The sequence below is a fragment of the Podarcis bocagei genome, assembly GCF_964188305.1.
Source record: "Podarcis bocagei genome assembly, chromosome: 15".
Taxonomy (NCBI): Eukaryota; Metazoa; Chordata; class Lepidosauria; order Squamata; family Lacertidae; genus Podarcis; species Podarcis bocagei.
Window position 1 is genome coordinate 44857749 of NC_138141.1, and position 25205 is coordinate 44882953.

At 49.0% G+C, this 25205-nt stretch overlaps 1 protein-coding gene across 4 annotated transcripts in view; it reads left to right on the plus strand.

The window, feature by feature from the left end:
* Nucleotides 1–1518: 1518 nt before the first annotated feature.
* GIT1 (GIT ArfGAP 1) overlaps nucleotides 1519–25205 on the plus strand; it is a 48986-nt gene continuing 25299 nt past the window's right edge. For all 4 annotated transcript variants that reach the window (XM_081172042.1, XM_081172043.1, XM_081172044.1 and 1 more), the window contains exons 1-3: nucleotides 1519–1663; nucleotides 21448–21581; nucleotides 24357–24469. In XM_081172042.1, the coding sequence (XP_081028168.1) occupies nucleotides 1612–1663; nucleotides 21448–21581; nucleotides 24357–24469 (299 nt within the window). In that variant the 5' untranslated portion in view covers nucleotides 1519–1611. The remainder of the gene's footprint in view (nucleotides 1664–21447; nucleotides 21582–24356; nucleotides 24470–25205) is intronic.

Genomic DNA, 25205 nt, shown 5'->3' on the forward strand with positions numbered 1-25205 from the left:
TGTCGGAGACAGTAAATGCATCTGTTGTGCGGAGAGTGGCCGTTGTGCTCAGGTCTTGCTGTCTCCATTTGACTTTGCTTGCTGCCAGCGATAGTGGCATCCAGTCCAATCTGCCACCAGGCTGGCCAGTGACAAAGGGATACTGGGCTAGATCAGGACCCCTGGGCCTGATCCAGCAGCCCGGCTGCTCTTATATCCCTTTCTATCACAGCATCTTCACTCTCCATTCGCCATCACTGACAACAGCAAGCGGCCCAATCTTGCACCTGGTTGGCTACAGTAAGAGAGGATGCCAGGCTAGATGGGCCTGATCCTTGGGCCTGATCCAGCAGCCAGGCTGTCTCATGTTCTTCTGGTCAGATCCACGAGGGCAGACTTTGGCTGCTGTTCAAAGCACACTTCCTTACTGGGGCTTTGGCTAGTTAGGTTTCTGAGATCATGCAAATGGTACTGAGATGAATATTTAGAAGGCAACGAATAAATCAGCGATGATAACGATAATGATTATGATGAAAATAACAGAATCATAGAGTTGGAAGGAAACCAAAAGAAAATCTTTTGGTTTCCAATGCAGGAATCGCAGCTAATACTGCAGTTTTAGCCTCTATTGTGGGCCTTATCCTTACCGTGGGGTGTGGCAAGATTGGTCCTTTCAACTCCATTGTTGGATCAACGCTTTTAGGAAATGTTTCGTGGGATTTCTTTTTAATCTCCCATTCAAGTTCACCTGTTTAGTATTTCATCTTCTTGTTCACATTTGGCTGTGCCCAATGTCATCCCTACTTGGAGCAGACCCATTAAAGTTAATAGGCATAACTCAATCAGTTCCGTTGCTTTCCATGGGTCTGCGGAGAGCATAACTTAATTTGATACAACCCCCCTTTTCTTTGTAGAAAGAGACAAATATTGTTGATGTTGTTATCCCACATTTTCCCCAGCCCGGGTCTGGAGGCAGCTTACACAAACCCAAACAGCTAAAACGGAAGAGAATTGTTAGAAAGCAAATAAACTCGAGCAGAATTGAAACAGTACACAATAATGATACATTTATTTAGATAATAATAATAATAAACGAATGAAATACACCCCGACTAAAATGGAACCCTCCTCTCAGAGAGCTCCTGAGCATGTGCAAAGAGCCCGCCCCGAGGCTCCTGCCCTGCAAAGTCAAGGCGTTTCTGCTGCGCGCATCCACTCTCCCCGAGGAGGAAAGGACCCAGGTGTCCTGAGCTTCAGAAGCCAGGATCCTTCTCTGGGTGGCGCCCCTCGCTCCCTCCCTCTTTCCGCGGGTCTGGAAGGGACCCAGGAGTCCCGGCGCGGCTGCTCCCGGGGACCCAGGCGTCCTGCTTCCTCTTCCTCCTCCTCGTTCCCGGCGAGGTCGCGCCTGGCTGCGCCCTCCCGCCGCGCGCCTCGCTCCGCCTCCGGAGGGCCGGCCTTGCGCGCCCGCCCGCCTGGCTTCTTCCTGCAGGAGGAGGAGGAGGCGCAGGAGGCGGCTGCTGCTGGCGCTGCTGCTGCTGCCCCCGCCGCCGCCGCCGCGCTGAGCCCCGGAGCCCGGCGGCCGAGGGAGCCCGGCGCCGGCGGGGTGGTCGCGGCGCGCGGCGCCCGCTCAGGATGTCGCGCAAGGTGCCCCGCGCGGAGGTGTGCGCCGACTGCAGCGCCCCAGGTGAGCCCGGCGGCGCCGGGAAGGCGGGCGGGGAAGGAAGGCGGGGAAGGCGGGGCCGGGCCTGCAGCACCAGCTCCGGCGCCCGATCCGACGCCACCGGCCGCCAGGTAGGGCCAGCGCCGCGGCCGGGCCTGCTGCTCCCGCTGCGGCTGCGGGGAGACCAGCGCGGAGCCTCGCCGGAGAGAGAAAGGCGAGCCCTCGGGCTGCCTGGCTGGCGTCGCCCCCACCGCGAGGACCCAGGCGCCCCCATCGGCCCCCGGGAAGAGGACCCAGGCGTCCTGGCGCGCCGCACCCCACCCCACCCCTACAAACGCCAGGGATAGGACCCAGGCGCCCTGGTGCCCGCACCCCAGTGGATACACCTGGAGCCAGGTGACCCCCTCCCCCGTAAACACTGGGAACAGGACCCAGGCGTCCTGGTGCCCCCACCCCAATTGAGGCACTGGGAATATGAGCCGGCCATTCTCTTCCCCATAGAAATATCAGGAATAGGACCCACCTCCCCATCATAGGGAGACTAGGAATACAGGGCCCTGGTGCGCACCCTCATTAACCATAGAGGCACCAGGATAGGACCCAGGCATCCTGGTCCTCCCCCTCCCCCCCCTATAATTTACAGACAGGGATATTTGCATTCTGATTCTGCTCATGCTGCTTCTCTGAGAGAGGGGGGCTGGGGGGCGGGGGCAGGAAGGACACCTGCTCCACATGCAGAAGGCACCAAGTTCGCTTCCTGGTGGCATCTCTACCCTGCCTCTCTGGTGCCCTGGAGAACTGCTGCCAGTCTGTGTGGACAGTACAGGGATCGATGAGCCAATGGTCTGACTGCCTCCTGCCCCACCCCGCCCCTCTTTCTTTCCCCTCCTCTCCCAGGCATCATTTAGGGCCCCTCCCAACCAGCGCTGGGGAGGGAGTCCCCCCCCCCCAAATGCCTAGGCCTTCACACACTCCTTACTTATCGCACTCCTAGTAACCTGGAACAGAGCCCAGAAGGGCTCCCATCCTGCAAGCAGAACCCAGGTGTCCGGGTGCTTCCCCCCTCTGGCTGACACCCCCCCTTACCCTCGGAGAGACATGTGACCCCATCTTTCAGCTGCCCAACCAAGGCCTTCCTAAAGTGGCCCGGCATTCCTTGGGGTCTCTCTGTGTGTGTAGGGGATTGTAAGATCATTGGGGCAGCGTTCTCCCTCTTCCCACCCATTCCAAAAATAAACACCACTTCCCTGTGGATCTGAAATGGGGCGTTTGCTCGTTATATAAAATCTGGAGGCCTGAATTGTAAAACCTTCTTCTCCATCAGGAAATCTCAGCTGTTTCTCTCCTGCCCCGCTTTCGCTAATTAATAGGAGATCCAGGCGTCTTGGTTGCTATTTGTAGTTTCTCAGGAGTTAAAAGTTTCATGCGGGGATGGAGGAGAGATCCCTCGCCAGGTGTGTGTCTGTGTGTGTTGAGACGTATCTTCACCTGGGCACAGGTGCGAGCTTCTCTTACTTGTGGTTGGGGGTTCCAGGGTTGGTCGGTTGCTTTACGGAGCAAACTAGGCCCCTATAATTTAGGAACAGAGGAATTTATAGTGGGTCAGAATGTGACTCTGTGTAGCTCCATTGTGTCTGCACTGGTTGGCAGCAGCTCTCCAGGGTTTCAGGCAAGGTTCTCTCCCAGCCCCACCTGAAGATGTTGCTGGGTGGTGGTACGGCTAATATTTAGATTTGATAACACAACTTTTCTGTATAAGTCTACTGAAAGCAGCAGCTTGCCACAGGAGGAAAATAAATGCAGATCATTGCATCATTACGGCGACAATCAAATGTGCCTATATTGTTTCAGAATGTAACAATCCGCCAAATAACATTGTTTGATTATGTGCTTGAACCAGGCACACCCTGTCCCACTAGGATACTTCCCCCTAGATTGCAAGCTGAATCAAGCCATTGGGCCACCTAGTGCAGTGTTTCCCAACCTTTTTTGGGCAAAGGCACACTTGTTTGATGAAAAAAATCTCGAGGCACACCACCATTACAGCCCCGTGACGTCAGCGCGCAGCGTCACGCCGGGAGGGACGCACGAAAGTGTAAGTTTCAATTTTTTCCCCTCCCCCTTGCCGGGGAACCTCCAAGCTTTGGGGGTGGGGGGGAGGAGGCAGCAAAGCGAGGCAGGAAGGAGAGCGCGGCTTGGCTGGGTGAGCTTTGGCAGGGGCAGGGAATGAGAGCGGCGAGGCGGGCGCTGCGGACGGAGGCGCTGCCCGCCGAGCTCGCAGGCAGCCAGGCAGGCAGACGGCGAGAGCCCCGCGCTGGGCGGCCTCTCCTCGCCGCCGCCGCCCCGCCTCTCGCCGCCCGACTCGCCCGCCTCCCTCCAGGCAACATCTCGCGGCACACCAGGCAACATCTCGCGGCACACTAGTGTGCCGCGGAACAGTGGTTGGGAAACACTGACCTAGTGCATTACTGACTGGCAGCAGCAGGGGGAGGGTCTTTGCCGGGGCTACCTGGGAATTGAACTTGGAACCTTCTGCATGCAAGGCAGGTGCAGTACCAGGAAGCTACAGCTCTTCCTTTAAAACTGAAACCAAGATTCCAGTCCTCATGGTTTTGAATTAAAGGCTGCTTTAAACTGGAATCCATCTGCAGAGTCAGTCTGTTGGCCACCCGGCTCAGAACTGTTTACTCTGACTGGCAGCTGCTCTCCAGAGTTTTAGGTGGAAGATATTCCCAGCCATACCTGGAAACGGCAGAGATGAAACCTGGGGTGTTCTGTATTCAGGACAGATGCTCTACCATGGAGCTATAGCTTTTGGCCCCAGCTGGTTAATGACTCTGACTATTGATCTACTGGGAGATTGGGATCTACTGGGAGACCTCTGGGTGGTCTGCAACAGATCAGCAAGGATTTCTTACTCCTGCTACGTTAAATGACTTTTTTTCCCATCGCCATTAGGCTTCTGAAATGAAGAAAGTTTGATGTAACTAGGAACAGATTTTTGGGGAGATATGGAAGAAGGGCCCTCAGCTCAGTCCTAGTACAGGTTACAGACTCAGCTAAACCAGAAATAGTGCTTCAGGTTAAGAACTTTGCTTCAGGATGAGAATAGAAATCGTGCTCCGGTGGCGCAGTGGCAGCAGGAGGCCCCATTAGCTAAAGTGGTGCTTCAGGTTAAGAACAGTTTCAGGTTAAGTACGGACCTCCGGAACGAATTAATTACTTAACCCGAGGTACCACTGTACAGTCGTACCTTGGAAGTCGAATGGAATCCGTTCCAGAAGTCCATCCGACTTCCAAAATGTTCAGAAACCAAAGCACGGATTCCGATTGGCTGCAGGAAGCTAATCCAGCCAATTGGAAGATGTGGAAGCCCTGTCGGACGTTCAGCTTCCAAAATTCGTTCGAAAACCGGAACACTCACTTCTGGGTTTGCGGCATTCAGGAGCCAAAACGTTCGAGAACTAAGGCTGTTCGAAAACCAAGGTATGACTGTACTCAAAACAAATCTCTGTGGCCCATCGTGCCCCTTCATTCTAATTTGGCTCACTCTCTTGAGCTGTCCATGGACTATAGCCCAGTGGTAGAGCATCTGAAGTTCTCGGGTTCAACCCCCTGGCATCTCCATGTAAGGCTGGGGATGTCCCTGGCCTAATATCCTGGAATAGCTGCTGCTGGTCAGTGTGGACAATACTGAGCTAGATGCACCAGTGATCTGGCTTTGTAGGGGATTAGAATGAGGAAGGGGAGAACTGTCACCTTGAGCTGCTTGGAGGGAAATGTGGGATAAAAAAGAGGTAAATAAACATTTAAGCCAGTCCTTTATTTATGATCATGAGGACTGGTATCTTAGGGGTTGTTTGAAAGCGAAGAATCATAGCTTAGAGCTAGAGCACCTGCTTGGCATGCAGAATGTCCCAGGTTCAACGCCTGGCATCTCCTGATAGGGCCTGAAACCCTGGAAAGCTGCTGTTGCCAGCCAGTGTAGGCAGTACTGAGTTAGATACACCAATGGTTTGACTCTGTCTGTATAAGGCTGCCTCCTGCGATTACCGACAGTTGAATGTGAGAGCTCAGATCTTTCTTTCCTTTTTTTTAACAACCCCATTGCACTTGCAATGTGATAGGAAATGTTCTGTATTTACAGCATTTCGGCACAAATACTGATTCTGGGTCAAGGGATGACTGTGTGAATCGTTCCTTAAAATGGGAAGGGGGAGCAAGGTCCTCAGCTGCTTTCGAGTCCTTCGGTTGTGGGATCTATCCTGACTCGGGGAAGAATGGGCTAGATCGGAGCAGGAGCCAAATCTGAGCCTCCCTATACAGGAGCAGTCTACCTTGGAGTGCCCTGCTTGTGATCTTCCTCCCGCTTGCTTTGTGGGGAAAAGACTGTGGCTCCAGTCCTTTGTGGCACCTACCAGATTGGACTGGGTATGTCCTTTTTTTAAAAAAAAAGATATTTATTAAGCTTTTTCAGACAATAAGAAGTTACAAAATTAAAGATAGAAAATAAAAGAGGCATAACAATAATAAAAAACAAAAAAATACAAAAATACAAAGACAAAATACATAAAAAGTAAAGAAAAAAGTTAAAGAAAAAAATAATCAATATTTTCATGTCTTATATTTCATTTACTTATTTCCTGACCTCCTCTCACCCCCCCTTTTCTGTATTCCAGTTCACATGGTTAGTTCAGCAAATCCTTACCCTCTATCATTTATCTTTACTTATTATCTTAACCTATTATAACTATATATTTCCAGCCATTATCAATCCGCATTTACATATTCTTATTAATCTTTTTGCCAATACCGCTTATTTTCAATCCAACATCCCTTCAGCATTCATTAATTTTACAGTATTTCTGCAAGTAGTCTTTAAATTTCTTCCAGTCTTCTTCCACCACCTCTTCTCCCTGATCTCGGATTCTGCCAGTCATTTCTGCCAATTCCATGTAGTCCATCACCTTCATGGACTGGGTATGTCCGCCCCTCCGCCTGAAAACCCTGGAGAGGGCTACTGCTGCCAGTCAGGGCAAGCGATACTAAGCTATGCAGGGCAACAGTAATAGTGCAGGGAGGTTTCTGTGTTGGCCTGGAGGATTCCCTGGCTTGGGTCAGAAGTCCTTATCTTGCAGAATGGCCTGTTGAGGAAGTGAACAATAGAGAAAAACATTAGAGGGGGGTCTGTTTCCTGCAGAGGGTAAAAGCAGGATTTTGCTCCTTGCTCCCCCCTGCTATCATCCTTAGGTGTGGGCAAGACACACCCTCCATCCACATCTACCCGCTCTGCAAAAAATAATCTAAATAAGTTGCTTTTAATATTGCATTTTATTTTATCTATTCCGTATAATATATGCACTGTTTGATTGTAACAACAGCAGCAACCCTCAAAGCAGTTCATAATTAACACAGTAAAACGATCAGGGGAGTGAATTAACCACAATCATTTTAGACTTTGGAAAAGTTAAAAGAACGACAGATCAAAACTCACATCAGTTTTCTAAGTATCTGGCTAGGCTTGCCAAACAAAAATGTTTTTAGCAGGAGCTGAAAAGGGTGTATAGCTACGGAGGTAGTCAATAGGCAGGGAGTTCCGAAGTCCATAGCTGCCACCCTAAAATACTGAGCTCTTGCAAATGTTGCAGCATGCCTTGCGACTTTACATACATGTTTCATTTTATTTGTGTCACACCTTTCCACATTTCAAGCCATGCTCAAGACGGCTTGCAACGCGAAAAATATACATAACTATAACATAGCAAGCGTAGTCATAAACAATAAACAAAACATCGAAAAATACTCAACCAAACGGAACGGTTTCCACATAAATCACAAGATCTGAAATATAGATACACAAAAGCCAACAGCAAAAACACCCCACCTATTAAAACCCTCCCCCAAACAACACCCCAGCCGAAAAGTCTGTTCAGCAGCCTCTGCTTTTGTAGCTGGAGTCAGTCCAAGCTCCGCCCTCCCAGGCCAGGTGGGGAAAGGTGTGCGAGGCAGGGAGCAGGTCTCCCAGGACCCACAGCCAAGATGGTCCTTAGGGTGGAGGGTGAGCCATGAATAAACAAAGAATGAAGTATCAGCTTCTATGGGGGGGGGGGAGGAAATAAGAAATTAAACCAGGGGTCAGCAAACGTTTTCTGCAAGGGGCTGGTCCACTGTCCCTCAGACCTTGTTTGGGGCCAGACTATATTTTGGAAAAACAATAATGAACGAATTCCTATGCCCCACAAATAACCCAGAGGTGCATTTTAAATAAAAGCACACATTCTACTCATGTAAAAACACCAGGCAGGCCCCACAAATAACCCAGAGATGCATTTGAAATAAAAGGACACATTCTACTCATGTAAAAACAAGCTGATTCCAGGACCGTCCGCGGGCTGGATTGAGAAGGCGATTGGGCCGGATCCAGTCCCAGGGCCTTAGTTTACCTACCCATGAATTAAACTTAAGGTTGCAGAGGCTGTGATGGCCCTAGTGTCCGGAAAGCTTCAAATTTATTTATTATTTCTCAAAATCTTTATACCACTTGGTTGTTAAAAAACCCCAAAACCTCAATGTGGTCTATGAAAAGTATAAAGCAAAAGATAATTATGAGTAAGAACCATTAAAAAAAAAATAAACCAGCAATGAACAAAAAAAACCCCATACCAGTGTTCTAGATATCTGGACTGGCTTGTCAAAACAAAAATGTCTTTAGCAGGCACCGAAAAAACTACAGTGAAGGAGCCCATCTGATATCAAGAGGCAGGGAGTTCCAAAGGGCAGGTGCGGCCTCTGATTGCTGGGCGTGACTCTGCTGGAGATTCCTGACGCAGATGGGCTAGACCTGATCCTGGGCCTTCCGCTGTTCATTCCTTCCTATTTCTCCCATTTGCCCTTTCCTTTTGCTTAGAACTCTTTGGGGACGCTTTGAAAATATATTCTTCCGTGGTTTTGCAAGGCCTATCCTGAGGGTGAGTAAAACCGGAGACCCTCACGGTATGGTGGGACTCCAAATCCCATCAGCCCTAGGAGCCGGCAGTCGGGGATGATGGGAGTTGTATTCCAGCAATATCCAGAGAGCCTCATCTTCCCTGCCCCGGCTTATGGGGTGTTTCTCCTTCTTGTTCCCGTGTGGCTGAGAGTCAGCGATTCCTACTGGTCACTGGAGAACCCCAGTTTCTTGTCTCGGATTTTGTGGGGCGATATCGCTCTGAACCCGGGAGGGGGGGCTCCTTTCTGATCCACCCAGGAGTGGAGATCTAGCTCCCCTTCCCGGTTTCCTTGGCGGCAGGCGGAAGAGGGATGCCGCTGGCAGAGAAGTCTCTCCTGACGCATGACAAGCCGTTCCTCAGTGCCAGAGGCTCCCGGGGGCACAGAATGCAGACATCTGCCAAGTCAACTCTCTCTTCACTGCCATCTGTGCAGGATGAGCCCACGCACATCCTTCAAGTCTTGCGAATGAGAGGCTGGGAGGAACGGCTGGAGAGGTCCTTGCCGGCGCTGCCGGTTGGTGCTGGGGACCCCGAATTGAGAAGGAGGGGCATGGAAATCCTGGCTGAAACCCCAGAGAGCTGCTGCCAGTCAGTGTAAGCAGTACCGACCTAGAAGGACAACCATTGGTCCAAAACTTACCGAAGCAGTGTGTGATAAAATAAGAATAAAGTGCAAATGATTACAGACTTGGGTCAACAAAAAGTGATAAAGCAATATTTGTGCAGTTGAATAAAAGCATTCCAGTGTGTTAGCAGTGGATGTCATGGAGCAGTGAGTTTGCCTATGGAACTCGCTGCCACAAGGTAGATCTAGGTTAGATGACTTTGAAGAAGATTGGACCCATTACCTACTGAGGCCTGTTAGTCTCTACGGCCGTATGAGTCTATCACCTGATATACTTGGTCATCTGATTTAGCATGATTTAGTGAGGCTGAGGCTGGCTGGCAGACAGCAAAGTTGATAGGTGAATTGGATGGTGCTCTGGGCTCCTTCGGTAGGAAGGGGTGTAAATTAAATTAATAAATAATAATAATTATTAAGAATGATGCTTGTCCTTACACGGGAACTCACCCATGCCCTATGTGCTGCAGACTCCAGATTCCCAGAGGGGAGGGTACCACTATTTGGGGGGGGGCGATGGGATTCCCTGGGGGGGGGGTGCTGAGAGGCAGCGTGGCACTGATGCCAATGCCAACCAGACTTTCAAAAGTTGGTCTCCCTGCCTCAAGCTCACCAGTTTCGTTGAATTAATCAACCACAAAGTTTTAACTTTGAACAAACGTGCGATTAATTGTTTCATTGTGTTACGATCTTCCTTCGTGGGCCGTGCAAACCGCTGTTCCGAATAATGCTTTTTCGTGGAGGTGGGGGGGGGGGCACTGCGGATGTGTTTATGGAACTGGGGGGGGGGATGACAGTTCCCTCAAATAAATTGGGAACCACTGAAGCAGAGCCTGCCTTGTTTTGTTAGCCTGGGCTGGAGATTTCTGTCCAGTTCTTTCCATTCTCCGCAATCCAAACTTCGCAGGTCAGCCATGAACTTCCCCCCAGGCCAGGATAGGAAGGAAATGCCGGGAGGGGCTCTCCATCTGCAAGCCCTGGGCATATCCTGCCTTGAGTAGGGCTGTGGTGTCAGGCTTGTTTTCAAGCTAGGGGCTGGGACTGCCTCCCCCCAAGTCTGTTGACACCTATCTTGCCTTCTCTTCTACCCTCCCCATGAAATCACTGTTTGGTGGTGGGGAAAGGGACCCAGGAGTCCTGCGGCTCACCCCCTTCCCCAGGCCTCGTTTCCTAGCTGGCTTTGGTGGTGGTGGAGGTTTGGCTCTGTTTTTAGTTCCTCCCCTTTGTGGGTCTTAGGAACTCCTTAGCACTTGCCCATCTATGTACCTCAGTATTGTCCACACTGGCTGGCAGCAGCTCTCCAGCATTTCAGGCAGCCCTGTCTGGGGATGGCAGGGGTTGAAGTCCGAAACTTCTACTTGCCATGCTACAGCTTAATCTAAAAATAAAACCAGGTTCTAGTCTTCATGGTTCTGACTGAAGGGTTGGTATAAACAGGGGCATGTGCAGACCACTGGGCTGTCTTGCTGCCTGCTGCCTGCACTGACTGGCAGCAGTGGCTTCCGGGTTTGAGACAAGGGGTCTTTCCCGGCGTCGGGAAAGGGCATTGCAGAGTTGGAAAAGGTGCAGGAAAGGGCAACCCAAATGAACCAGGGAGTGGAGTGACTCCCCAGGGAGGAGAGTTGCATCTTTTTCATTTACAGGAAAACTTAAGAAGTGGCAAGTGAGGAGTTAATAAAATTATGCAAGGCAAGGAGAGAGGCGAGAGGGAAAAGCTTTTCATTCCCACTCTTAATGCTAGAACTGGTGGACACCCAGGGAACCTGAAGGCTGGAAGATTCAGGGCAGACCAAAGAAAGAGTTGGACTATGGAACTCCCTGCCACAGGAAGCAATGATGGTCCCAACCTGGATGGCTTTAAAAGAGGACTGGGCAAATTCTTGCAGGAAAAGGATGGGGAGGAGAGGGCTATCAATGGCTGCTAGCCAGGAGGGCTGTTGCCCTTCCTCCATAGTTGGAGACAGCCTTTCTGGAAAGCTCAGGAGGGGAGAGTTGCTCTCACTTTTGAATCCTACTTGCTGGTTTGCCATTGTGGCATCTGGTTGGCCCCTGTGAGAACAGGGCTCTTTGGCCTGATCCTGCGGGGGGTTCTTCTAAAGTCAGAGCAGGTGCTCTCCCACTCAACTGCAGCCTGCTTGCCCAAGTCATTCATCACCACTGCCTGAGAAACAGTTTTTATCCAAATGCGATTTTTGGGTTTAAACACAGTGTAAAGTAGTCTCTGTAGGAGTATATTGTATTTAATTATGGGGTATTTTTAGGGGGTTAACCAGGCTGGGAGGGACGCGGGTGGCGCTGTGGGTTAAACCACAGAGCCTAGGGCTTGCCGATCAGAGGGTTGGCAGTTCGAATCCCCGCGACGGGGTGAGCTCCCGTTGCTCAGTCCCAGCTCCTGCCAACCTAGCAGTTTGAAAGCACGTCAAAGTGCAAGTAGATAAATAGGTACCACTCTGGCGGGAAGGTAAACGGCGTTTTCGTGCGCTGCTCTGGTTCGCCAGAAGCGGCTTCGTCATGCTGGCCACATGACCCGGAAGCTGTACGCCGGCTCCCTCGGCCAATAAAGCGAGATGAGCGCCGCAACCCCAGAGTCGGCCACGACTGGACCTAATGGTCAGGGGTCCCTTTACTTCTAACCAGGCTGGGATAGCAGGCTTGTTGGTTTTTGAATGTCTGATGTAGATTTTTTCAATTTTGTTGTTCTGTGTGGGACAATGACAACAAAGATTATCGTACCGTACCAGCAACTCATCCTAGCAAACGAAACCCCGCGCATTTCAGGGGGTTGGGCAAGATGACCACTTGGGTCCCTCTCAACCTGACAGTTCTTTGGGAACCAAATCCAGGTGGGGCCGGAGCAGGCAGCAGGCTGGTTACGGTTGATTCGGGGGTTTTTAGGACGGGCCTCTGGGCTCCCAGCTGTCTCCCACGCCCTGTTTCTGGCAGAGATTTGCATCCCACAGGCCTCTCTGAGACATGATTGAACAAGGCCAGGCGGAAGCTGCGGCCTGCGAGCGATTTGGGAGCTGCCGCTTGGCTCTGAAGCCACCGTACCCACACAAAACATGCCCCCCCCCTGTTCGCCCAAAGAAGGAACAGTTGCTGCCAGCTGTGCCCGCCCATCGAAGGGAGCTGGGGAACTCTGAGGCAAAGGCTGGGTGTTTGTTGTGAACAATGGAAGTGACGCATCCCAGAGTTGGGTGAGGAATAGGAGGCGGGCATGGATCAGTGGCAGAGCAGCTGCTTGGCAGGCCGAAGGTCCCCGGGTAGGGCGGGGAAGGGCTCCCTGCCCGAAACTCCGGAGCACTGCTGCCAGTCGGTGTAGACAGTATTGAGCTGGATGGACCCAGAGTCCAACTTGGTAGAAGGCAGCTTCCTACGTTCCTGTTTCAAAACCTTGAGGACTAGCAACTTAGCGGTCAGGCTTTTGGGAACTGCCTGGTTTTAAAGAAAGGGCTCCTAATAGCTCTGTGCTGTTTTTACTCTCCAGATTTTAATAGGCTTGCTTTTTATTGTTTTAGTTTTGCTTATTAAATTTGTATACCTCCTTACACCTCCAGGTCTCAGGGGAGATACAGCATAAAATCACAAAATGAAAACAACCCCTATAACTCCCCCCACCAACACATTTTAAAAGGGCATGGCATGTGCATCAGCCCAAGACCTGGTTGAAGAGGAACATTTTTGCCCAGCGCCTAAAGATACATAAAATGATTTTGATATCGTTTTGATTGTGTCAGAGTTGAATTACCTTCCAACGGTTAACTTTTCAGCTGTTTTGTGTTTTCTCTGAGTTGCTTTGATCTGTTCAAGCTGCCTTGAGCCCTGGTCTGGGAAAAAGGCAGGGTATAAATATATTCAATGCTTTTTTTTCCTTACAAAATGTTTAGGGGTACTCTCATTTTCCTACTCATATCGAAATGAGGCCAAACTTAGATTCACCAAATGTTTAGGGGTATGCGTACCCCTGCGCCCCCCCCCCCAGAAAAAAGCACTGAATATATTTATAATGCTAATAATTACAATTATAATAAAATAAATAAATAAAGCAAATGCAATCCCAGGGCTCGGCGCCCCCCCCGCAAAGGGGACTTGGATGGAACCATTACGGGAGGCTGTGGTTCTTTTAGGGGATTTGGAGCGTGGCCTCTTGGCCACGGCAGGGTCAAAGCTGGGTGAGGGAGCCGGCGGGGTTGTGGACGGTGGGGCTGTCTCTCCCTGTATGCCTCCTTCCCTTCTTGACCTTTCCATCCTGCTTGCTTCTCTGTTCTGGAAAAGGGAATGGAGAAGAAAAGGCCTTCTTGTCAGGGCGACAGCTCCTCCCTCCCTTGCAGATCCACAGCGGGGAGGTGGCGGTCGAGGAAAGAACCAATTTTTCTTCAGCTGTGTGAAGTACAGGAGGGCACAGGTTTGATCCCTGGCACGTCCTGGCTGAAAGGGCCTCCGTTCATGGGTTACAAAAGAATCAAGGGTCTGAGAAATTGCAGAAATTCCATGGCAAACTAAGGCCCCCCATGGCAAACTAAGGCCCGGGGGCCTAATCCGGCCCAATCGCCTTCTAAATCTGGTCCACAGACAGTCCGGGAATCAGCGTGTTTTTACATGAGTAGAATGTGTCCTTTTATTTAAAAAGCATCTCTGGGTTATTTGTGGGGCATAGGAATTCCTTAAAAAAAAATTCCAAAATATAGTCCGGCCCCCCACAAGGTCTGAGGGACAGTGGACCGACCCCCTGCTGAAAAGGTTTGCTGACCTCTGCCCTAACCAGCTGAGCTATCCAGGGAGTGTATCGTAGAATTATACTATTGGAAGGGATCCTGAGGGTCATCTCGACCAACCCCCTGGTGAATAGACATTCCTCTGTGGCAACCATAACCTAGGTTTAAGCTGCCATTTGGTACTCAGCTTATATATCTGAGTTTCTAACACACTGCCCACTGTCAGAAGTGAGGTTACAGGGAACCAGGCAGAAGGCCTTCTCGGTAGTGGCTCCCCGCCCTGTGGAACGCCCTCCCTTCAGATGTCAAGGAGATAAACAGCTATACAATGGGACCTCGGTTTTCGAGCGTCTCGGAAGCTGAACGTTTCGGAACCTGGACGCCAAAAACCCAGAAGTAATTGCTTCCGTTTTCAAATGTGCCTCACAATTGCTGGCAGCACTTTGTGCCTCGGTTGTCGAATGTTTTGGAAATCAAACGGTCTTCCGGAATGGCGGTTCGACTGCACGGCTTTTAGAAGACATCTGAAGGGAGCTGTGTACAGTGATACCACAGGTTAAGAACTTAATTTGTTATGGAGGTCCGTTCTTAACCTGAAACTGTTCTTAACCTGAGACACCACTTTAGCTAATGGGGCCTGCCGCTGTCTGTTCTGTTCTCATTCTGAAGCAAAGTTCTTAACCTGAGGTACTATTTCTGGGTTAGCAGAGTTTGTAACCTGAAACGTCTGTAACCTGAAGCGTCTGTAACCCAAGGTACCACTGTATAGGGAAGCTGCTAATGTTTGATGTTTTATTGCATTTTTATATCTGTTGGAAAGGGACGCAGGTGGTGCTGTGGTCTAAATCACAGAGCCTAGGGCTTGCCAATCAGAAGATCAGCGGTTCAAATCCCCACTATGGGCTGAGCTCCCGTTGCTCGGTCCGTGCTCCTGCCAACCTAGCAGTTCGAAAGCACGTCAGAGTGCGAGTAGATAAATAGGTACCGCTCCGTCGGGAAGGTAAACGGGTCCGTGCGCTGCTCTGGTTCGCCAGAAGCGGCTTAGTCCTGCTGGCCACATGACCCGGACGCTGTACGCCAGCTCCCTCGGCCAATGAAGCAAGATGAGCGCCGCAACCCCAGAGTCGGCCACGACTGGACCTAATGGTCAGGGGTCCCTTTACCTTTATATCTGTTGGAAGCCGCCCAGAATGGCTGGGGCAACCCACGCAGATGGGTGGGGTACAAATAATAAAATTATTATTATTATTTAGACTCTTGATTTAACGGCCTCCCGCGATGGGGAGGAGAGACCCCTGTATAGATGGAGGCATTGCTTCTGTCATTTGGGAGGGGAGTTTTGCTGAGTCTGGAGTCCCCCTCGTTCCTCTGAGCCAGGGTGACTGTGTGGGGCCTCAGAGTGGGGCATGGACACCAACAAGGCCCCTCTGTTCAGGGTGGCTCTTTGTGCCTTCGGTCTCTGGGGCAACGGGGCGCCTCCTCTAGCAGCTGGGTCAGGGTGGCATCTTCTGAAGCAGCCCTGTCTGGCATCTGGCGTGAGTCTTCGCTGGGTCGAAGGCAGGGTGCCAGCCATCTCTCCGCCCCCATCCAGAGAACAGCCTTCCCCGGTTTCAAACGCCCTTTTGTGCCGGCGGAACAAAAGGTCCCCAGTGATTTGGGGGGGAGGGGGAGCCAGGGCCTCCCAGCAAGGGGGAGGCAAGTGACGTCTCGGAGCCTCGGGGCAGCACCCAGGGACAGGCGTCCCTCCCAGGAGTGTCACAGTGGCAAAGGCAGCAGAGGCCCCATGTAGAAATCTTGGCAGAGAGGATGCCAGGGTTTTAGCGCTGCACGTCGGGGGTTCAATAGTTGTGATTCCTGCACTGCAGGGGGTTAGTCTAGATGACTCTTAGGAACCCTTCCAGCTTGGCAATTAGGTGATTTAGCTGCACCTTGTTAATTGTTTGTTTTTCAAACAAAACTGGTTTTGAAATAATTGTAAATAGTTGCTTTTTTTAACCAATTAAATCACAGAATTGTAGACTTGGAGGGGACTTGGAGGATCATCTTGCCCCGTGGTTCCCACACGTGGGGCACATGCCCCACAGGCGGGGGCAATTTGATTTTTAGGGGGGCACTTCGTGAATGTGTTAGGCTATGTTAATGGCCTTTTAGCCTTCCTCTATGTGAATAGGAGTTCACTTTCTGAGTAATAGCCCGGCTTTGGCTGGGGAGGGCGGGATATAAATAAAATTTTGTTTATTATTATTATTATTATTATTATTATTATTATTATTATTATTATTATGTGTCAGAGGGGCAGCATCAGGATTTTAGAGATGCTTTGGTGGGGCATTTATCTAGTCCAAACCCCTGCCGGTGTCTTGTTGTTTTTTGTAAACAGCTTTATTATAAATCTGAACACTCCTCTTTCCCTCTCTCGTTTCTCCAATGCACCCCTCAAAAAAACCCCACAACCTGATCAGTGATACACTGGGGGGTCACTGAGCGCAAACTCTTCACGTGCTCAGAAGTGCTCTCTCCATTGTCTCTTCGGACTCTTGGTGGTGCAGAATTGGGCCTTGGGTACATAGAGACACAGGAAGCTGCTTTCTACTGAACCAGGCCATTGCCCCACCTGGCCTGATCTTGTTTACGCCATGTTTTCGGGTTTCGGGAAGGGGGTACCTCCCCAGTTCTTCCTAGAGACCCCAGGTGTCGAATCAGGGTCCTACTGCGTGCCAAGCAGAGTTGTGGGTGGAGAAGACTCCTGATGAGAGTCTTCTGGGTTCTTCTGAAGGGGATGGCGGTGTTCTTGGGTGTCAGGAGCTGAGGAACATGTCAGCGAACGCTGCAATCCTCCTGAAAGGGGCGGGGAGTGGAGGATTGGCGCTGCAAATTTCGGTGCATCCCCAGGGAGTACAGGGTGGGGGTGCTAAGCTTGGAATAGCTACTTGCGTGGGAGCCTCTCCTTGGGTTTTTAGTTTTATTTGCACATAGGCAAAGGGAGGTGTGAAGATTGCACAATGTTTTAACCATGAAGTCTGCTAGCTGTGCGGTGCAGAAGGAAGTTGCTGGCAGTGGGGGGGCATAGTTAGAACAGGGTGAATGTTGCAGCCTTGATTCTTCCTCTCTCCTCACCCGCTCCCTCCAAGATTGTTCCTCTGACACTTTATCTGGCCGAGACGCCCATTCTGCCCAACTTTCGGGAGCCACATTGGGCGTCTCAGAAAGATGAAGGCACCATTTGGTACCTAGTTTATATATCTTGAGTTTCTAAAATTGCTCGCTGCTGGAAGTGAAGTTACAGGGAACCAGAGGGCCTTCTCGGTGGTGGCATCCTCCCTGTGGAATGCCCTCCCATCTGATGTCAAACAGATAAAGAACTACAGTGGTACCTCGGGTTACAGACGCTTCAGGTTATGTGTTTTCGGGTTGCGCACTGCACCGAACCTGGAAGTACCAGAACAGGTTACTTCCGGGTTTCGGTGCATGTGCAGAAGTGCTAAATCGTGCTTGGCGTATGCGCAGAAGCACCGGGTTGCGATCCGCGCGTGCGCAGAAGTGGCGCTGCAGGTTGCGAATGTGCCTCCCGCACGGATCACATTCGCAACCCGAGGTTCCACTGTATACAAGATTCAGAAGACATCTGAAGACATCCCTGTATTGGGAAATTGTTGATGTTTGAGGTTTTACTATGTTTTTATATCTGTTGGCAACCCAGTCAGATGGGCCAGCTCCAAATATAACAATACAGTGGAGCCTCAGTTGCTGAATGCTTCAGAAGCCGAACAATTTGGAACCCGAACGCCGACAGCCCGGAAATGAATGCTTCCGTTTTCGAACGCGCCTCAGAGGTCAAACGGCTTCCGAGGTGCGTTTCTCCATTTTTTAAAGGAATTTCCAGTCTTCCGGAACAGATTACATTTGACAACCGAGGTTCCACTGTAACAACAACAACAACAACAACAACAACAACAACAACAACAACAACAACAACAACAACAACAATTTAGCAGCCTCCCTAGCTTATATATCTGAGTTTCAACATTGCTCTTATGATGTCATTATGCCCTTAAATCATGCTGTGGTGAGGTGAGGTGAGTGGAGACAGTGGAAAGAATGAGATTCCCACCTGAGGATGCTTTTAAAGCAGGGGTTGGCAAGGTTTACTCCAGTGGAGATCCCTCTGTGGGCTGGATTGTGTGCATGCTCATGATTTCCAGCGTCTCCGTTTGTGCAGGCGCGATTTCCGGTGTCGCGGAAGCGAGTCCCCACGCCGCGCTGCTCCGGTTTAGTGCAGCACACAGGGACTCACCAAGCAGGTGGCTCGGTTCGGGAGCGGCTTGGGGACCTGTTAAACGACTGCTGTCGGCCGCTTGTGGTCCATGGGCCTTAGGTTGCCGACCCCTGTTTTAAAGTGTCACGGCCTAAAACACACTCAACGATTTCTCTCTTTGTCACCGTGCTGGAAGGGGAAGAGTTGCCTCGATGTTTCTAGGGCGGCCTTTCGGGTTTCCGTAGCAACCAGGCAGGAGAGACAAGGTGTGTCTCTTCTGCATCAATAGATTTTTGATGGGTGCTCTCCCCCCTCCTAGCTTTCCCATGAAAATTCCCTGGAATAAGGTTTGCTGCTGAGGGGGCAGAATATGCATTTGGGGCCTGGTGGGGAGGAAGGGCCCCTTCTCACAGCCAGTGGCCCAATGGAGGAGTGTGGCCTTGAGCCCAGACTTAGCCCCAGAATGTGTGGGATGAGGAGACTGTCCTCTGAGCATGTACAAAGGGTTTTTTTGGGGGGGAGAAGGAGCACGCTGCATGAAAACGTTAATGTTTTGTATGGTAATTGTTGTTCTTCTTTATGGCATAATGCATATTTTTTGTAAATTTGAAAGTACGACCAATGAAACATCGAGCTAAAATATGCCATAGGAAAGAGGAACCAAAATAAAGGATTTTTTTAATTAAAAAAAGAATGAATAGTGTAAAATATATTCCATAGTGGGATGCACAGTTCACATTTATACAAAATGTATCAAGGGTTCAAAAACATTGCCAGATAAAATCATATTTGGTAGTCTATATGTGTAGTATATTGTATGTATAGTGTAGGGTAATATATTTATGTTTTTAAATGCAAAACAAGTTACCTTTTAAGTAACTGACTTCTAATAAGAATAAGAACAATACCGAAAATCTTCTCTTCTCCCTGCCCCCCCCAAGCTGAGAATTAGAGACAAGTCAGAAGTCCAGAGCCCCCAAATCTATTTAAAAAAGAAAATTTAAATGCGCTGCCTTTGCATCTGATGCCATCTTGACTTTACTGGGTGATTTAGTTATTTTTAATGATCTGACAATATGACTTCGCTCTGAGGATGCCTTTGTAGGTGTGAAAAGGCAGCTGTAGCTGTTTTTAATTATAAATAATTCCAAAGCGTTGGCTGCACTGCAGTGATAACTCAGAAGCCTCATCACCCCCGTTCCTGCTTACCGATATTGTTCGTGTTATTAATTTACAGCTTGCCTTTTTCAGAAAAGCGCATGAGCCGTCCTCCCATGAAATCAGGGTAACACAAAGCACACACGTCCCCTCCTCTAGCTCAGGGGTACAGAACACTTGCTATGCATGTAGAAGGTCCCTGGTTCAACCCTTGACAGTTCCAGGTAGGTCTGGGAGAGACTCCCTGCCAGAAACCCTGGAGAGCTGCTGCTGCTGCTGCCAGTCAGTGAAGACAGTACTAAGCTAGATGGGCTCAGTGGTTTGGCTTAGCATAAGGCAGCTTCCTGCATCCCTTCTCCAAATATACATTTCCATTTTCTTTCCGTAAATATACTTTTAAATTTCGTTTTGTGATGTATATAAAACAGAGAACCAAAGTTAAGAGCTGAAAGTTAAAAGATGAAAAACAAAGCTATAAAACAGGCACGGAGAATTGAGTCCGATTGCACGTGGGTTCAAATAACGAAGTCCAAGTAAAGAATATTCGTGTCATCTGATTATCTGGTTCCAGACTTGCCAAGCTTGGGATGAGAGTTGTCTTGAAAATGTTGGCTCTGTTGCGCATGTAATAAAGGAATACCAAATCATGTTAAAAGGGCCTGGTCCTTGTCAAAATACCAAATTATGCATAATTTTATCCATTCTAGCTCTGTTCCAGAGTGATTGGTACCAAGCACCCAGAGTGAGATTTTGGGCCATTTCCCACTGAGTTGCAAATAACTATGCCAAGATCATATAGGGCACCAATTCTTTTGGCCCTATATCTACATTGGCACCATCAGAAACATTAATTTTGGACAGCAAGCCATGGTTTCTTTAGTAACCTGTCTCGTTTCCGTCAAAATTAAGTTCTAGGAATCTTGCGTCGACTTACCGGTACATTCACATCCTAAATAGAATAGAATTTATTATTTATACCCTGCCCATCTGGCTGGGTTTCCCCAGCAACTCCGGGCGGCTTCCAACAGAGTATTAAAATACAGTGGTCTGTTAAACATTAAAAGCTTCTCTAAAGAGGGCTGCCTTCAGATGTCTTCTAAAAGTTTGGTAGTTGTTGTTCTCTTTGACATCTGATGGGAGGGTGTTCCACAGGGCGGACGCCACCACCAAGAAGGCCCTCTGCCCGGTTCCCTGTAACTTCACTTCTCGCAGTGAGGGAACCGCCAGAAGGCCCTCAGAGCTGGACCTCAGTGTCCGGGCTGAACGATGGGGGTGGAGACGCTCCTTCAGATATACTGGACCAAGGTCGTTTAGGGTTTTAAAGGTCAGCACGAACACTTTGAATTGTGCTCGGAAGCGTACTGGGAGCCAATGTAGGTCTTTCAAGACCAGTGTTATGTGGTCTCGGCGGCCGCTCCCAGTCACCAGTCTAGCTGCTGCATTCTGGATTAGTTGTAGTTTCCAGGTCACCTTCAAAGGTAGCTTCATGTAGAGCGCATTGCATTAGTCCAAGCGGGAGATAACTAGAGCATGCACCACTCTGGCGAGACAGTCTGCGGGCAGGTAGGGTCTCAGCCTGCGTCCCAGATGGAGCTGGTAAACAGCCGCCCTGGACACAGAATTGACCTGCACCTCCATGGACAGCTGTGAGTCCAGAATGACTCCCAGGCTGTACACCTGGTCCTTCAGGGGCACAGTTGCCCCTGAAGGACCAGGTAGTCCCCCCCCCCGCCCGCCCCCTGTCCCCCCAAAACAGTACTTCTGTCTTGTCAGGATTCAACCTCAATCTGTTAGCCGCCATCCATCCTCCAACCGCCTCCAGAAACTCACACACGACCTTCACCGCCTTCACTGGTTCTGATTTGAAAGAGAGTTAGAATGTACCAAGTTCATTGCAGCAACAATCTCCAACCATTAGGTGATATGGAAGGAAGCGATTCTGACATTTGCAAAGGAGTGCGATATCATCTGTGTAGCAATTTCAAGGTGCTTTCCCTAAGAAAACTGGGAACGGATGTTAAGGGTTGCTATTTCCAAACTTTCAAACTTGTGGTTTTCTCTCCCTCCAGACCCTGGCTGGGCGTCAATCAATCGCGGAGTGCTGGTCTGCGACGAATGTTGCAGCGTCCATCGCAGTCTGGGGCGCCATATATCCATCGTCAAGCACCTTCGTCACAGCCCTTGGTCGGCCACCTTGTTGCAGGTGAGTGGGGGCACCTTTTGGGATGGGGGCGGAGGGACAGTGGCATCCCCAGAATGGTGGCACAAAGCTGATTTTTTTAAAAAATATATCTTTATTAATTTAAAATAAATACATGTATGAAAAACAGACGTACATACAAGTAAACAAACATACAATCAAACCAATAACAGAAAAATCAAACAAACCATCACTCTTAAGATATAAGAAGGTTAATATAATTATCATCATATATACTCCTGGTATTGAACACAGTTATAACATTTATAGAAAAGAAATTTAAAACTGACTTCCAGTTAATCTCACTGAACTTTGTCTATCCATTACTTTATACCGTACAGTTACGTATTTCTCATATAATTTCTTTTTCCCTCCCTACAAACTTATATTTATACAATACAGGGATCAGTCTAATTCTGCCAAGATGTTTCCTTTTATTCCATAGTTTTCTAAATATTCTTTAAAGATTCTCCAATCCTTATAGACTTGTTTTGGTTGGCTGATTTTGAAGCGTAGTCTGCTATTACCGTATTGGCCCGCATATAAGCCGCATCCGAATATAAGCCGCAACTTTAAAATTCAGCGGCTTTGGGGATGTTTGGGAACAGCGGGAGGGCTGAGCACCATTGCCCCGTGGTCCTGGGCTGCTTTCTGGGGGGGGTGGGGAGGTGCGCCACTCTGCCGGAGGCGTAAGGTCATGAATATAAGCTACATTTTAACTTTTCACGATCAGAATTTGGAAAAAAAGTGCAGCTTATATTCAGGCCAATACAGTATTATTGTTGTTGTTGTTGTTGTTGTTGTTGTTGTTGTTGTTGTTGTTGTTACTATTAACATTTATATACCACCCTATGCCTGTAGATCTCAGGGCAATTTACAACCTAAAATTACAATATAAAAAAGACAAAATATTCCATAATCCATATGCAGAAATGGCAAAACTTACCGGAAGAATAAGAAATCAAGATAGCAAACTTTCTATAAAAGAATGGAAATGGTGTATTGAATATTTACAGATAAATTGTAAACAGATTAAAAACATTGTCAGGATTATTGTAATAACCTGCTGTTTCATAAGGTATATATTTAAAGAAGATGAATGAATGAACAAATTAAGTTAATTTGGATATGCAGAAGATATTAAAAATAAATTTAAGGAACCACAGACGGTGGGGGAAGGAAGTTTTGAAATGTCAAAATGATTGTAAAATCAGTGAAATGTATAAAGGCCTGGTTAAAGAGGAATTGTAATCTCCTTGGGGGCAGGGCCTGTCTCTTCCATCTCTCTTTCCAGCACACCAAAATGCAATAAAAAAAATTATTAAGAGGATCCCCAGGGAAGGAAGGTTGCAGTGTTCAAATTAGAAAGAAGGCAAATCAGAGGCGATGTGAAAGAAGCTTCTAAACTTGCGTATGTCATAATTGTGTGTCCATGTGCTGGAACTCATAGACATCCAATGGAGCTGCGTGTTGGGTGATACGGGACAGACCAAAGGCAGGACTTCTTTGCACAGTTAAACTGTGGAGCTCCCCGCTGCAGGAGGCAGTGACAGCCACCGAGTTGGATGCCTTTAAAAGAGAAATGGACTAATTTATGGAGGAGGAGGAGGAGGAGGAGGCTATCAATGGCAACTAGCCACAGTGGCTACTATCTGGCTCCACTGTCAGAGGCAGAAATGCTTCTGAATACCAATTGATGGAAGCCACAGCAAGCGAAAGTGCTCTCGTGTTTGGGTCCTACTTGAGAGTTTCGTACTGGGGCATATGGTTGGCCGACGTGAGAACAGGATGCTGGCGTAGGGGGCCCTCTTTGGTCTGATCCAGCAGACTCTCCTAATAATAATAATAATAATAATAATAATAATAATAATAATAATAATAATAATAATAATAATATATTTGTATCCCGCCCATCTGGCTGGGCTTCCCCAGCCACTCTGGGCAGCTTCCAAAAGAATATTAAAATACTGTGATACATCAAACATTAAAAGCTTCCCTAAACAGGGCTGCCTTCAGATGTCTTCTAAAAGCCTGGTAGTTGTTTATCGTTTTGACATCTGATGGGAGGGCGTTCCACAGAGCGGGCGCCACTACCGAGAAGGCCCTCTGCCTGGTTCCCTGTAGCCTCACTTCTCGCAGGGAGGGAACTGCCAGAAGGCCCTCGGTGCTGGACCTCAGAGTCCGGGTAAAACGATGGGGGTGGAGACGCTCCTTCAGGTATACTGGACCGAGGCCGTTTAGGGCTTTAAAGGTCAGCACCAACACTTTGAATTGTGCTCGGAAATGTGCATTGTTTATGTTCCTAAACAAGTTTTGCTCAGCTTTGGGGCTGGGGGCCAGGTCACAGTCTTTGCAGGAGTTCTGGGGGCACTGGGGAGGCAGACCATGTAATCATTCAGAGAGGACCTTCAAGGCCTGTAATGTTAAAAAGCAATCAATAGCAGGTATTAAAAGCAGTCGAAAGGTACGGTATTATAAGCAGCAACAACTTGATCTCCACATTCTACCCACCTGGATGGCATGTGCCTATAGCAGGCGCCGAAAACGAGTACACCAACTTCAACAGGCAGGGAGTTCCACAGAGGTTGGTTTCTTACAAGCGTGTTAAAAGGAGAATTTATTCGGGCACCTGTAACAAATGCCAGTTCCACAGGCCAAAGCGGTCAGATGAGCGTCGATGCAAGAAGGTGATCCTGCAGGTAAACTGGCCATTTCCCTGTTGATTTATCTCTCCTTTTTTTCTTCCCACTCTCCCAATCCCTGCCCCCCGGTCCTCAGATGGTGCACACCCTCGCGAGTAACGGTGCCAATTCTATATGGGAACACTCGCTGCTTGATCCGGCGCAGGTCCAGAGCGGGAAGCGTAAGGCTAACCCGCAGGATAAAGTCCAGTGAGTTCCGGTGGATTGGGGGAGGGGGTAGATGGGGAGAGGATTTTTTTTGGGGGGTACCTACCTGGGGAGATGGGTGGGGCTCATTCATCCTGCAAGGAGGGATGGCGGTGGGCATTGACCATTTTTTAATTTTTGTGGGGGATATGGGGTGCGTAGAGAAGGGAGGGGCCGCTGGAAGAAGCCAGCTGTAATTATGATTTTCTGGTACATCCCTAACAGTAGCACCTTAGAGACCAACTAAGTTTGTTATTGGTATGAGCTTTTGTGTGCATGCACACAAAAGCTCATACCAATAACAAACATAGTTGGTCTCTAAGGTGCTACTGGAAGGAATTTTTTTATTATGTTTCGACTACGGCAGACCAACACGGCTACCTACCTGTAAGTGGTACATCCCTGTCTTACTCAGAATGTCAATGTTGGACCATTTAGCCTCCACTGACAACTCATTCTTAACTGGAACCATTTAAAAAAAAATCATTGTTTGACAGTTACTAACAACTCCACTGCCCCAGATAAGATTGCTGCAAATCGTAACAATCTGCAAGAAAATACAACTTAGTGTAAAATTGCAATATTTCTTCTAAAAACCTCTCAAAATCTACTTGAATTTGCTTTCGTGGGATGTCAATATTACATAGGAGCAGCCAATTTTCCCAGAATTGTTTTATGTATTCACTTGCAATTCTGGCTCTTGAGGCATCATTGTTTTTGCCACTGTAGCCAAATCCCA